The sequence below is a fragment of the Oncorhynchus keta genome, chromosome 18 (assembly GCF_023373465.1).
Source record: "Oncorhynchus keta strain PuntledgeMale-10-30-2019 chromosome 18, Oket_V2, whole genome shotgun sequence".
NCBI classification, from domain to species: Eukaryota; Metazoa; Chordata; class Actinopteri; order Salmoniformes; family Salmonidae; genus Oncorhynchus; species Oncorhynchus keta.
This window is the reverse complement of record NC_068438.1, coordinates 56,306,134-56,321,242: the sequence shown is the minus strand read 5'-3', so window position 1 is coordinate 56,321,242 and position 15,109 is coordinate 56,306,134. Positions and strand designations below refer to the sequence as shown.

Below are 15,109 nucleotides of genomic sequence, written 5' to 3'. Positions count from 1 at the left end.
CATAATGAATCATGTCCTTAGAATGATTCACAATGGTTGTCGCCCAAATGGCACCCTATTCCCTACGTAGTGCACTACTTTAGACCAGAGCCCTATGGCACCCTATTCTCTACGTAGTGCACTACTTTAGACCAGAGCCCTATAGCACCCTATTCTCTACGTAGTGCACTACTTTAGACCAGAGCCCTATAGCACCCTATTCTCTACGTAGTGCACTACTTTAGACCAGAGCCCTATAGCACCCTATTCTCTACGTAGTGCACTACTTTAGACTAGAGCCCTATAGCACCCTATTCTCTACGTAGTGCACTACTTTAGACTAGAGCCCTATAGCACCCTATTCTCTACGTAGTGCACTACTTTAGACTAGAGCCCTATAGCACCCTATTCTCTACGTAGTGCACTACTTTAGACTAGAGCCCTATAGCACCCTATTCTCTACGTAGTGCACTACTTTAGACTAGAGCCCTATAGCACCCTATTCTCTACGTAGTGCACTACTTTAGACTAGAGCCCTATAGCACCCTATTCTCTACGTAGTGCACTACTTTAGACTAGAGCCCTATAGCACCCTATTCTCTACGTAGTGCACTACTTTAGACTAGAGCCCTATAGCACCCTATTCTCTACGTAGTGCACTACTTTAGACTAGAGCCCTATAGCACCCTATTTGAAGGAAAGACAATTAGTCCCAGTGATGCATGTGGAAAGTGGTGAACTCGTTAAGATTAGCACACAGAGAAAGAGAGCATTAAGCTAGCTGTAGGGTTGAATTACACACGGAACCCTATTCCCTACGTAGTGCACTACTTTAGACTAGAGCCCTATAGCACCCTATTTGAAGGAAAGACAATTAGTCCCAGTGATGCATGTGGAAAGTGGTGAACTCGTTAAGATTAGCACACAGGGAAAGAGAGCATTAAGCTAGCTGTAGGGTTGAATTACACACGGAACCCTATTCCCTAATATACTGCACAACGTTTGACCAGACCCTTAGGGTTCTGGTTTTAAAGCAGTGTACTTTATGCGTGATAGGATGCCATTTGGGACACACTGTACTTCTTCCTTCAAACAGAGTTAACAGCATGTGTTTGAAGAGCAGTCAGCTTGACAGAGTGCCCTGGTGTCAATGATAAGAACACCGAGACAGTAGTTCTGGGCAGTGATCTGAAGATATAGGGAATGGGAGACTTGATAAGAACAGAGTTCTGGGCAGTGATCTGAAGACATGGGGAATGGGAGACTTGATAAGAACAGAGTTCTGGGCAGTGATCTGAAGACATGGGGAATGGGAGACTTGATAAGAACAGAGTTCTGGGCAGTGATCTGAAGACATGGGGAATGGGAGACTTGATAAGAACAGAGTTCTGGGCAGTGATCTGAAGACATGGGGAATGGGAGACTTGATAAGAACAGAGTTCTGGGCAGTGATCTGAAGATATAGGGAATGGGAGACTTGATAAGAACAGAGTTCTGGGCAGTGATCTGAAGACATGGGGAATGGGAGACTTGATAAGAACAGAGTTCTGGGCAGTGATCTGAAGACATGGGGAATGGGAGGAAGTAGATAGGCTGGTCGTACATTTAATGTAAGAGGTTACATTAAATGTACCAAGATGTAATTGTAAACTCAGCAAAGAAAGAAACATCCTTTTTTCAGGATCCTGTCTTTCAAAGATAATTCGTAAAAATCCAAATAACTTCACAGATCTTCATTGAAAAGGGTTTAAACACTGTTTTCCCATGCTTGTTCAATGGACCATAAACAATTAATGAACATGCACCTGTGGAACGGTCGTTAAGACACTAACAGCTTACAGACGGTAGGCAATTAAGGTCACAGTTATGAAAACTTAGGACACTAAAGAGGCCTTTCTACTGACTCTGAAAAACACCAAAATAAAGATGCCCAGGGTCCCTGCTCATCTGTGTGAACATGCCTTAGGCATGCTGCAAGGAGGCATGAACACTGCAGATGTGGCCAGGGTAATAAATTGCAATGTCCGTACTGTGAGATGCCTAAGACAGCCCTACAGAGAGATAGGACGTACAGCTGATCGTCCTCGCAGTGTTAGACCACATGTAACAACACCTGCACAGGATCGGTACATCCGAACATCACACCTGCGGGACAGGTACAGGATAGCAATAACAACTGCCTGAGTTACACAAGGAATGCACAATCCCTCCATCAGTGCTCAGACTGTCCGCAATAGGCTGAGAGAGGCTGGACTGAGGGCTTGTAGGCCTGTTGTAGGAAGGTCCTCACCAGACATAACCGGTAACAACGTTGCCTATGGGCACACAACCACCGCCTCTGGACCAGCCAGGACTGGCAAAAAGTGCTCTTCACTGACGAGTTGCGGCTTTGTCTTACATGGGTTGATGGTCAGATTCGCGTATGTATATATACAGTGTTGTAACGATGTGCAAGTGGTTAAAGTACAAAAGGGAAAATAAATAAACAATCTACTGCAGAGATAACCTTCAGAATTCTGTCAAACTATCCAGTTCTGTGCCCAAACAATTTGAGCTTGTACTTTTAAAAATAGACCTTTCTATAAATAAGTCTCTCACCGTTGCTGCTTGTTATAGACCTCCCTCTGCCCCCAGCAGTGCCCTGGACACCATATGTGAATTGATTGCCCCCCCATCTATTTTTAGACTTCGTACTGTTTGGTGACCTAAACTGGGACATGCTTAACACCCCGGCCATCCTACAATCTAAGCTAGATGCCCTCAATCTCACACAAATTATCAAGGAACCAACCAGGTACAACCCTAAATCTGTAACCATGGGCACCCTCTTAGATATCATCCTGACCAACCAATCCTGCCCTCATCCCATCAGTAGAGGATGCCTGGTTGCTCTTTAAAAGTGTTTTCCTCACCATCTTAAATAAGCCCCATTTCAAAAAATGTAGAACCCCAGACTTGACTGCCCTTAACCAGCACAAAAAACATCCTGTGGCATTCTGCATTAGCATCAAATTGCCCCCGCGATATGCAACTGCTCAGGGAAGTCAGGAACCAATATACTCAGTCAATTAGGAAGGCTTAGGCTAGTTTTTTCAAACAGAAATGTGCATCCTGTAGCACTAATTCCAAAAAGCATTGGGACACTGTAAAGTCCATGGAGAATAAGACCACCTCCTCCCAGCTGCCCACTGCACTGAGGATAGGAAACATTTCACCACCGATAAATCTACAATAATCGATCATTTCAATAAGCATTTTTCTACGGCTGGCTATGCTTTCCACCTGGCTACCTCTACCCAGGCCAACATCTCAGCAACCCCTGCAGCAACTTGACTCTATGCTAGGTAAAGTCCCACCTTATCTCAGCCACTGGTCACCATAGCAACACCCACCCGTAGCACACGCTCCAGCAGGTATATTTCACTGGTCATCCTGAATGCCAACACTTCCTTTGGCCGCCTTTCATTCCACTTCTCTGCTGCCAAAGACTGTAACAAATTAAAAAATGTTTTTAAATCTAATTTTACTGCTTGTGTCAGTTACTTGATGTTGAATAGAGTTGTATGTACATGTAGGTAGAATTATTACATTGACATAGATGACAACAGAGAGTAGCAGTGGTGTGAAGAGGGGGTGGGGGGGCACAGCAAATAGTCTGGGTAGCCATTTGACTAGATGTTCAGGAGTCTTATGGCTTGGGGGTCGAAGCTGTTTAGAAGCCTATTGGACCTAGACTTGGTGCTCCGGTACAAATTGCCATGCTGTAGCAGAGAGAACACTCTGTGACTTGGGTGGCTGGAGTCTTTTACAATTTTTAGGGCCTTCCTCTGACACCGCCTGGTATAGAGGTCCTGGATGGCAGGAAGCTTGGCCCCAGTGATGTAATGGGCCGTTCGCACTACCCTCTGTAGTGCCTTGCGGTCGGAGGCCGAGCATACCAGGCAGTGATGTAACCAGTCAGGATGCTCTCGATGGTGCTGCTGTGGAACCTTTTGAGGATCTGAGGATGCCAAATCTTTTCAGTTTCCTGAGGGGGAATAGACAAAGATCGTACTTTTTGGAGGAATGTCCTCTGGTCTGTTGAAAGAAATAAAAGGGGGAGGTTTGCAAGCCGAATAACACCATCCCAAACGTGAAGCACGGGAGTGGCAGCATCATGTTGCGGGGGTGCTTTGCTTCAGGAGGGACTGGGGCACTTTGCAAAATAGAGAGAATCATGAGGGACAAAAATTATCTGGATATATTGAAGCAACATCTCAAGACATCAGTCAGGAATTTAATGCTTGATGCAAATGGGTCTTCCAAATGGACAATGACCCCAAGCACACTTCCAAAGTTGTGGCAAAATGGCTTAAGGACAACACATTCAAGCTATCAGAGTGGCAATCACAAAGCCCTGACTTCAATCCTATAGAAAATGTGTGGGCAGAACTGAAAAAGTGTGTGCGAGCAAGAAGGCCTACAAACCTGACTCAGTTACACCAGCTCTGTCAGGAGAAATGGGCCAGAATTCACCCAACTTGTTGTGGGAAGCTTGTAGAAGGCTACCTGAAACGTTTGACCCAAGTTAAACAATTTAAAGGAAATGCTACCAAATATTATTGAGTGTATGTAAACTTCGGACCCACTGGGAATGTGATGAAAGCAATCAAATCTGAAATTAATCATTCTCTCTACTAATATTCTGACATTTCACATTCTTAAAATAAAGTGGCGATCCTAACTGACCTAAAATAGTGAATTTTTACTAGGATTAAATATCTGGAATTGTGAACAACTGAGTTTAAATGTATTTGGCCAAGGTGTATGTGAACTGTATCTGTATATCTATTCTCTATATCTATATATATTCTGTATATCTACATCTATTCTGTATATCTATATATATTCTCTATATCTATATATATTCTGTATATCTATATCTATTTGCTATATCTATATCTATTCGCTATATCTATTATCTATATCTATTCTGTATATCTACATCTATTCTGTATATCTATATCTATTCTGTATATATATATATATATCTATTCTGTATATATATATATCTATATCTATTCTGTATATATATATATATATCTATATCTATTCTGTATATAAATATATATATCTATTCTGTATATCTATATCTATTCTGTATATCTATATCTATTCTATATATCTATATCTATTCTGTATATCTATATCTATTCTATATATCTATATCTATTCTGTATATATATATTTTTTTATCTATTCTGTATATATATATCTATATCTATTATTTATATCTATATCTCTCCCTCCATCCTCTCCAGACCCAGAGCCAGTGACAGGGGACATGGAGTCAGCCATGGCTGTGGAGCTCAACCCCTGGGTGGACTATGAATTCAGGGTGGTGGCCAGTAACGCTATCGGGACAGGAGATCCCAGTGCCCCATCCAGAGGAGTCCGGACTAAAGAAGCAGGTAACTCCTCGGTCTGTGTGTCCGTGTGTGTGTGTGTTTCCTACTAACCAAAGAAGAAGTAAACTCCCACTAAAACGACCTTCTACTTACCAAAGAAGAAGTAAACTCCCACTAAAACGACCTTCTACTTACCAAAGAAGAAGTAAACTCCCACTAAAACGACCTTCTACTTACCAAAGAAGAAGTAAACTCCCACTAAAACGACCTTCTACTTACCAAAGAAGAAGTAAACTCCCACTAAAACGACCTTCTACTTACCAAAGAAGAAGTAAACTCCCACTAAAACGACCTTCTACTAACCAAAGAAGAAGTAAACTCCCACTAAAACGACCTTCTACTTACCAAAGAAGAAGTAAACTCCCACTAAAACGACCTTCTACTTACCAAAGAAGAAGTAAACTCCCACTAAAACGACCTTCTACTTACCAAAGAAGAAGTAAACTCCCACTAAAACGACCTTCTACTTACCAAAGAAGAAGTAAACTCCCACTAAAACGACCTTCTACTAACCAAAGAAGAAGTAAACTCCCACTAAAACGACCTTCTACTTACCAAAGAAGAAGTAAACTCCCACTAAAACGACCTTCTACTAACCAAAGAAGAAGTAAACTCCCACTAAAACGACCTTCTACTTACCAAAGAAGAAGTAAACTCCCACTAAAACAACCTTCTACTTACCAAAGAAGAAGTAAACTCCCACTAAAACGACCTTCTACTAACCAAAGAAGAAGTAAACTCCCACTAAAACGACCTTCTACTTACCAAAGAAGAAGTAAACTCCCACTAAAACGACCTTCTACTAACCAAAGAAGAAGTAAACTCCCACTAAAACGACCTTCTACTTACCAAAGAAGAAGTAAACTCCCACTAAAACGACCTTCTACTAACCAAAGAAGAAGTAAACTCCCACTAAAACGACCTTCTACTTACCAAAGAAGAAGTAAACTCCCACTAAAACGACCTTCTTACTTACCACAGAAGAAGTAAACTCCCACTAAAACGACCTTCTACTTACCAAAGAAGAAGTTGACTCCCACTAAAACGACCTTCTTACTTTCAACGGTCTCTTAATGATCCCCTTAAAGAAGGCTACATACATAATGACAACAATATACAATATACACTACATGACTACACTACATACACTTAATTCCAAAACCATGGGCATTAATATGGAGTTGGTCCCACCTTTGCTGCTATAACAGCCTCCACTCTTCTGGGAAGCCTTTCCACTAGATGTTGGAACATTGCTGAGGGGACTTGCTTCAATTCAGCCACGAGCATTAGTGAGGTCGGGCACTGATGTTGGGGTGATTAGGCCTGGCTCTCAGTCAGCGTTCCAATTCATCCCAAAGGTGTTCGATGGGGTTGAGGTCAGGGCTCTGTGCAAGCCAGTCAAGTTCTTCCACACTGATCTGGACAAACCATTTCTGTATGGATCTCGCTTTGTGCCCTCTTGGCATTGTCATGTGGAAACAGGAAAAGGACATCCCCAAGCTGTTGCACAAAGTTGGAAGCACAGAATTGTCTAGAATGTCATTGCATTGCTTGCTGTTTGGGGTTTTAGGCTGGGTTTCTGTATAGTATGTTGTGACATCGGCTGATATAAAAAGGGATTTATAAATACGTTTGATTTATTGCTGTAGCGTTAAGATTTCCCTTCACTGGAACTAAGGGGCCGAACCATGAAAAACAGACCCAGACATTAGTCTTCCTCCACCAAACTTTACAGTTGGCCCTATGCTTCACTGGAACTAAGGGGCCCGAACCATGAAAAACAGCCCCAGACATTAGTCTTCCTCCACCAAACTTTACAGTTGGCCCTATGCTTCACTGGAACTAAGGGGCCCGAACCATGAAAAACAGCCCCAGACATTAGTCTTCCTCCACCAAACTTTACAGTTGGCCCTATGCTTCACTGGAACTAAGGGGCCCGAACCATGAAAAACAGCCCCAGACATTAGTCTTCCTCCACCAAACTTTACAGTTGGCCCTATGCTTCACTGGAACTAAGGGGCCGAACCATGAAAAACAGCCCCAGACATTAGTCTTCCTCCACCAAACTTTACAGTTGGCCCTATGCTTCACTGGAACTAAGGGGCCCGAACCATGAAAAACAGCCCCAGACATTAGTCTTCCTCCACCAAACTTTACAGTTGGCCCTATGCTTCACTGGAACTAAGGGTCCCGAACCATGAAAAACAGCCCCAGACATTAGTCTTCCTCCACCAAACTTTACAGTTGGCCCTATGCTTCACTGGAACTAAGGGGAACATGAAAAACAGCCCCAGACATTAGTCTTCCTCCACCAAACTTTACAGTTGGCCCTATGCTTCACTGGAACTAAGGGGCCCGAACCATGAAAAACAGCCCCAGACATTAGTCTTCCTCCACCAAACTTTACAGTTGGCCCTATGCTTCACTGGAACTAAGGGGCCGAACCATGAAAAACAGCCCCAGACATTAGTCTTCCTCCACCAAACTTTACAGTTGGCCCTATGCATGAAACCCAGATTCATCCGTCGGACTGTCAGTTTATGAAGTGTGGTTCATCACTCCAGAGAACGCGTTTCCACTGCTCCAGAGGTCAATGGCGGCGAGCTTTACACCACTCCAGCCGATACTTGGCATTGCACATGGTGATCGTAGGCTTGTGTGCTAAAGCTTGAACATGGAAACCCATTTCATGAAGCTCCCGAGAAACAGTTCTTGTGCTGACGTTGCTTCCAGAGGCAGTTTGGAACTCGGTAGGGAGTGTTGCAACCGAGGACAGACGCTTTTTACGGTATGCGCTTCGGCACTCTGCGGTCCCGTTCTGTAGCCTACCACTTCGTGGCAGAGCCGTTGTTGCTCCAAGACATTTCCACTTCACAATAACAGCACTTACAGTTGCCTGGGGGGCAGCTCAAGCAGGGTGAAATTTGACTAACTGACTTGTTGGAAAGGTGGCGTTGAAAGTCAATTTGACTTGTTTGAAACGTTGAAAGTCACTCAGCATTTCAGTACGGGCCATTCTAGTGATAATATTTGTCTATGGCGATGGCATGGCTGTGTGCTTGGTTTGATACACCTGTCAGCAATGGGTGTGCCTGAAAAAGACAAATCTACTCATTTGAAATGGTGATCACATACTGCTGTATATATAGTATATGTTGAAGAGGTGTCCTCATACTGCTGTATATATAGTATATGTTGAAGGGGTGTCCTCATACTGCTGTATATATAGTATATGTTGAAGGGGTGTCCTCATACTGCTGTATATATAGTATATGTTGAAGGGGTGTCCACATACTGCTGTATATATAGTATATGATGAAGGGGTGTCCTCATACTGCTGTATATATAGTATATGTTGAAGGGGTGTCCTCATACTGCTGTATATATAGTGGATGAAGAGGTGTCCTCATACTGCTGTATATATAGTATATGTTGAAGGGGTGTCCACATACTACTGTATATATAGTGGATGAAGAGGTGTCCTCATACTGCTGTATATATAGTATATGTTGAAGGGGTGTCCACATACTGCTGTATATATAGTGGATGAAGAGGTGTCCTCATACTGCTGTATATATAGTATATGTTGAAGGGGTGTCCACATACTGCTGTATATATAGTGGATGAAGGGGTGTCCTCATACTGCTGTATATATAGTATATGTTGAAAGGGTGTCCACATACTGCTGTATATATAGTGGATGAAGGGGTGTCCACATACTGCTGTATATATAGTATATGTTGAAGGGGTGTCCTCATACTGCTGTATATATAGTGGATGAAGAGGTGTCCTCATACTGCTGTATATATAGTGGATGAAGGGGTGTCCTCATACTGCTGTATATATAGTATGAAGGGTGTCCTCATACTGCTGTATATATAGTATATGTTGAAGGGGTGTCCTCATACTGCTGTATATATAGTATATGTTGAAGGGGTGTCCTCATACTGCTGTATATATAGTGGATGAAGGGGTGTATACTGCTGTGGATGAAGGGTGTCCACATACTGCTGTATATATAGTGGATGAAGGGGTGTCCTCATACTGCTGTATATAGTGGATGAAGGGTGTCCACATACTGCTGTATATATAGTATATGTGGAAGGGGTGTCCTCATACTGCTGTATATATAGTGGATGAAGAGGTGTCCACATACTGCTGTATATATAGTGGATGAAGGGGTGTCCACATACTGCTGTATATATAGTGGATGAAGAGGTGTCCACATACTGCTGTATATATAGTGGATGAAGGGGTGTCTACATACTGCTGTATATATAGTATATGTGGAAGGGGTGTACTCATACTGCTGTATATATAGTATATGTGGAAGGGGTGTACTCATACTGCTGTATATATAGTATATGTGGAAGGGGTGTACTCATACTGCTGTATATATAGTATATGTGGAAGGGGTGTACTCATACTGCTGTATATATAGTATATGTTGAAGGGGTGTCCTCATACTGCTGTATATATAGTATATGTGGAAGGGGTGTCCTCATACTGCTGTATATATAGTGGATGAAGGGGTGTCCTCATACTGCTGTATATATAGTGGATGAAGGGGTGTCCTCATACTGCTGTATATATAGTGGATGAAGGGGTGTCCTCATACTGCTGTATATATAGTATATGTTGAAGGGGTGTCCACATACTGCTGTATATATAGTATATGTTGAAGGGGTGTCCACATACTGCTGTATATATAGTGGATGAAGGGGTGTCCACATACTGCTGTATATATAGTATATGTTAAAGAGGTGTCCACATACTGCTGTATATATAGTATATGTTAAAGAGGTGTCCACATACTGCTGTATATATAGTATATGTTGAAGGGGTGTCCTCATACTGCTGTATATATAGTATATGTTGAAGGGGTGTCCTCATACTGCTGTATATATAGTATATGATGAAGGGGTGTCCACATATTGCTGTATATATAGTATATGTTGAAGGGGTGTCCTCATACTGCTGTATATATAGTGGATGAAGGGGTGTCCTCATACTGCTGTATATATAGTATATGTTGAAGGGGTGTCCTCATACTGCTGTATATATAGTATATGATGAAGGGGTGTCCACATACTGCTGTATATATAGTGGATGAAGGGGTGTCCACATACTGCTGTATATATAGTATATGTTGAAGAGGTGTCCACATATTGCTGTATATATATAGTGGATGAAGAGGTGTCCTCATATTGCTGTATATATATAGTGGATGAAGAGGTGTCCACATACTGCTGTATATTTAGTGGATGAAGGGGTGTCCACATACTGCTGTATATATAGTGGATGAAGATGTGTCCACATACTGCTGTATATATAGTGGATGAAGGGGTGTCCTCATACTGCTGTATATATAGTGGATGAAGGGGTGTCCTCATACTGCTGTATATATAGTATATGTTGAAGGGGTGTCCTCATACTGCTGTATATATAATATATGTTGAAGGGGTGTCCTCATACTGCTGTATATATAGTATATGTTGAAGGGGTGTCTACATACTGCTGTATATATAATATATGTTGAAGGGGTGTCCTCATACTGCTGTATATATAGTATATGTTGAAGGGGTGTCCTGTATATATAGTATATGTTGAAGGGGTGTCCTCATACTGCTGTATATATAGTATATGTTGAAGGGGTGTCCACATACTGCTGTATATATAATATATGTTGAAGGGGTGTCCTCATACTGCTGTATATATAGTATATGTTGAAGAGGTGTCCTCATACTGCTGTATATATAGTGGATGAAGGGGTGTCCACATACTGCTGTATATATAGTATATGTTGAAGAGGTGTCCTCATACTGCTGTATATATAGTATATGTTGAAGAGGTGTCCACATACTGCTGTATATATAGTGGATGAAGGGGTGTCCTCATACTGCTGTATATATAGTATATGTTGAAGAGGTGTCCTCATACTGCTGTATATATAGTGGATGTTGAAGGGGTGTCCACATACTGCTGTATATATAGTATATGTTGAAGGGGTGTCCACATACTGCTGTATATATAGTATATGTTGAAGAGGTGTCCTCATACTGCTGTATATATAGTATATGTTGAAGAGGTGTCCTCATACTGCTGTATATATAGTGGATGAAGGGGTGTCCACATACTGCTGTATATATAGTATATGTTGAAGGGGTGTCCTCATACTGCTGTATATATAGTATGAAGTGGTGTCTACATACTGCTGAATGAAGGGTGTCCACATACTGCTGTATATATAGTGGATGAAGGGGTGTCCTCATACTGCTGTATATATAGTGGATGAAGGGGTGTCCTCATACTGCTGTATATATAGTATATGTTGAAGGGGTGTCCACATACTGCTGTATATATAGTATATGTTGAAGGGGTGTCCACATACTGCTGTATATATAGTGGATGAAGGGGTGTCCACATACTGCTGTATATATAGTATATGTTAAAGAGGTGTCCACATACTGCTGTATATATAGTATATGTTAAAGAGGTGTCCACATACTGCTGTATATATAGTATATGTTGAAGGGGTGTCCTCATACTGCTGTATATATAGTATATGTTGAAGGGGTGTCCTCATACTGCTGTATATATAGTATATGATGAAGGGGTGTCCACATATTGCTGTATATATAGTATATGTTGAAGGGGTGTCCTCATACTGCTGTATATATAGTGGATGAAGGGGTGTCCTCATACTGCTGTATATATAGTATATGTTGAAGGGGTGTCCTCATACTGCTGTATATATAGTATATGATGAAGGGGTGTCCACATACTGCTGTATATATAGTGGATGAAGAGGTGTCCTCATACTGCTGTATATATAGTATATGTTGAAGAGGTGTCCACATACTGCTGTATATATAGTGGATGAAGAGGTGTCCTCATATTGCTGTATATATATAGTGGATGAAGAGGTGTCCACATACTGCTGTATATTTAGTGGATGAAGGGGTGTCCACATACTGCTGTATATATAGTGGATGAAGATGTGTCCACATACTGCTGTATATATAGTGGATGAAGGGGTGTCCTCATACTGCTGTATATATAGTGGATGAAGGGGTGTCCTCATACTGCTGTATATATAGTATATGTTGAAGGGGTGTCCTCATACTGCTGTATATATAATATATGTTGAAGGGGTGTCCTCATACTGCTGTATATATAGTATATGTTGAAGGGGTGTCTACATACTGCTGTATATATAATATATGTTGAAGGGGTGTCCTCATACTGCTGTATATATAGTATATGTTGAAGGGGTGTCCTGTATATATAGTATATGTTGAAGGGGTGTCCTCATACTGCTGTATATATAGTATATGTTGAAGGGGTGTCCACATACTGCTGTATATATAATATATGTTGAAGGGGTGTCCTCATACTGCTGTATATATAGTATATGTTGAAGAGGTGTCCTCATACTGCTGTATATATAGTGGATGAAGGGTGTCCACATACTGCTGTATATATAGTATATGTTGAAGAGGTGTCCTCATACTGCTGTATATATAGTATATGTTGAAGAGGTGTCCACATACTGCTGTATATATAGTGGATGAAGGGGTGTCCTCATACTGCTGTATATATAGTATATGTTGAAGAGGTGTCCTCATACTGCTGTATATATAGTGGATGTTGAAGGGGTGTCCACATACTGCTGTATATATAGTATATGTTGAAGGGGTGTCCACATACTGCTGTATATATAGTATATGTTGAAGAGGTGTCCTCATACTGCTGTATATATAGTATATGTTGAAGAGGTGTCCTCATACTGCTGTATATATAGTATATGTTGAAGGGGTGTCCTCATACTGCTGTATATATAGTGGATGAAGAGGTGTCCACATACTGCTGTATATATAGTGGATGAAGAGGTGTCCACATACTGCTGTATATATAGTATATGTTGAAGAGGTGTCCTCATACTGCTGTATATATAGTGGATGAAGAGGTGTCCACATACTGCTGTATATATAGTATATGTTGAAGGGGTGTCCTCATACTGCTGTATTTATAGTATATGTTGAAGGGGTGTCCTCATACTGCTGTATATATAGTATATGTTGAAGAGGTGTCCTCATACTGCTGTATATATAGTGGATGAAGGGGTGTCCACATACTGCTGTATATATAGTATATGTTGAAGAGGTGTCCTCATACTGCTGTATATATAGTGGATGAAGTGGTGTCCTCATACTGCTGTATATATAGTGGATGAAGGGGTGTCCTCATACTGCTGTATATATAGTGGATGAAGAGGTGTCCACATACTGCTGTATATATAGTATATGTTGAAGAGGTGTCCTCATACTGCTGTATATATAGTGGATGAAGGGGTGTCCTCATACTGCTGTATATATAGTATATGTTGAAGGGGTGTCCTCATACTGCTGTATATATAGTGGATGAAGGGGTGTCCTCATACTGCTGTATATATAGTATATGTTGAAGAGGTGTCCTCATACTGCTGTATATATAGTGGATGAAGAGGTGTCCACATACTGCTGTATATATAGTATATGTTGAAGGGGTGTCCACATACTGCTGTATATATAGTATATGTTGAAGGGGTGTCCACATACTGCTGTATATATAGTATATGTTGAAGAGGTGTCCTCATACTGCTGTATATATAGTGGATGAAGAGGTGTCCACATACTGCTGTATATATAGTATATGTTGAAGGGGTGTCCTCATACTGCTGTATATATAGTATATGTTGAAGAGGTGTCCTCATACTGCTGTATATATAGTGGATGAAGAGGTGTCCACATACTGCTGTATATATAGTATATGTTGAAGGGGTGTCCACATACTGCTTTATATATAGTGTATGAAGGGGTGTCCACATACTGCTGTATATATAGTGGATGAAGGGGTGTCCACATACTGCTGTATATATAGTGGATGAAGGGGTGTCCTCATACTGCTGTATATATAGTGGATGAAGGGGTGTCCACATACTGCTGGATATATAGTGGATGAAGAGGTATCCACATACTGCTGTATATATAGTATATGTTGAAGGGGTGTCCACATACTGCTTTATATATAGTGGATGAAGGGGTGTCCACATACTGCTGTATATATAGTGGATGAAGGGGTGTCCTGTATATATAGTGGATGAAGGGGTGTCCACATACTGCTGTATATATAGTGGATGAAGGGGTGTCCACATACTGCTGTATATATAGTATATGTTGAAGGGGTGTCTACATACTGCTGTATATATAGTGGATAGGTGTCCTCATACTGCTGTATATATAGTATATGTTGAAGGGGTGTCCTCATACTGCTGTATATATAGTGGATGAAGGGGTGTCCACATACTGCTGTATATATAGTGTATGAAGGGGTGTCCTCATACTGCTGTATATATAGTGTATGAAGGGGTGTCCTCATACTGCTGTATATATAGTGTATGAAGGGGTGTCCTCATACTGCTGTATATATCGTATATGTTGAAGAGGTGTCCTCATACTGCTGTATATATAGTGGATGAAGGGGTGTCCTCATACTGCTGTATATATAGTGGATGAAGGGGTGTCCTCATACTGCTGTATATATAGTTGATGAAGGGGTGTCCACATACTGCTGTATATATAGTGGATGAAGGGGTGTCCACATACTGCTGTATATATAGTGGATGAAGGGATGTCCACATA

At 41.3% G+C, this 15,109-nt stretch overlaps 1 protein-coding gene across 2 annotated transcripts in view; it reads left to right on the top strand.

Annotated features, from left to right (window-relative positions):
- The window catches only part of cntn5 (contactin 5), a 700,818-nt gene that overhangs the window by 508,310 nt on the left and 177,399 nt on the right, over positions 1–15,109 (top strand). For both annotated transcript variants that reach the window (XM_052468732.1, XM_052468731.1), the window contains exon 17: positions 5,280–5,429. In XM_052468732.1, coding sequence (XP_052324692.1) covers positions 5,280–5,429 — 150 coding nt within the window. The remainder of the gene's footprint in view (positions 1–5,279; positions 5,430–15,109) is intronic.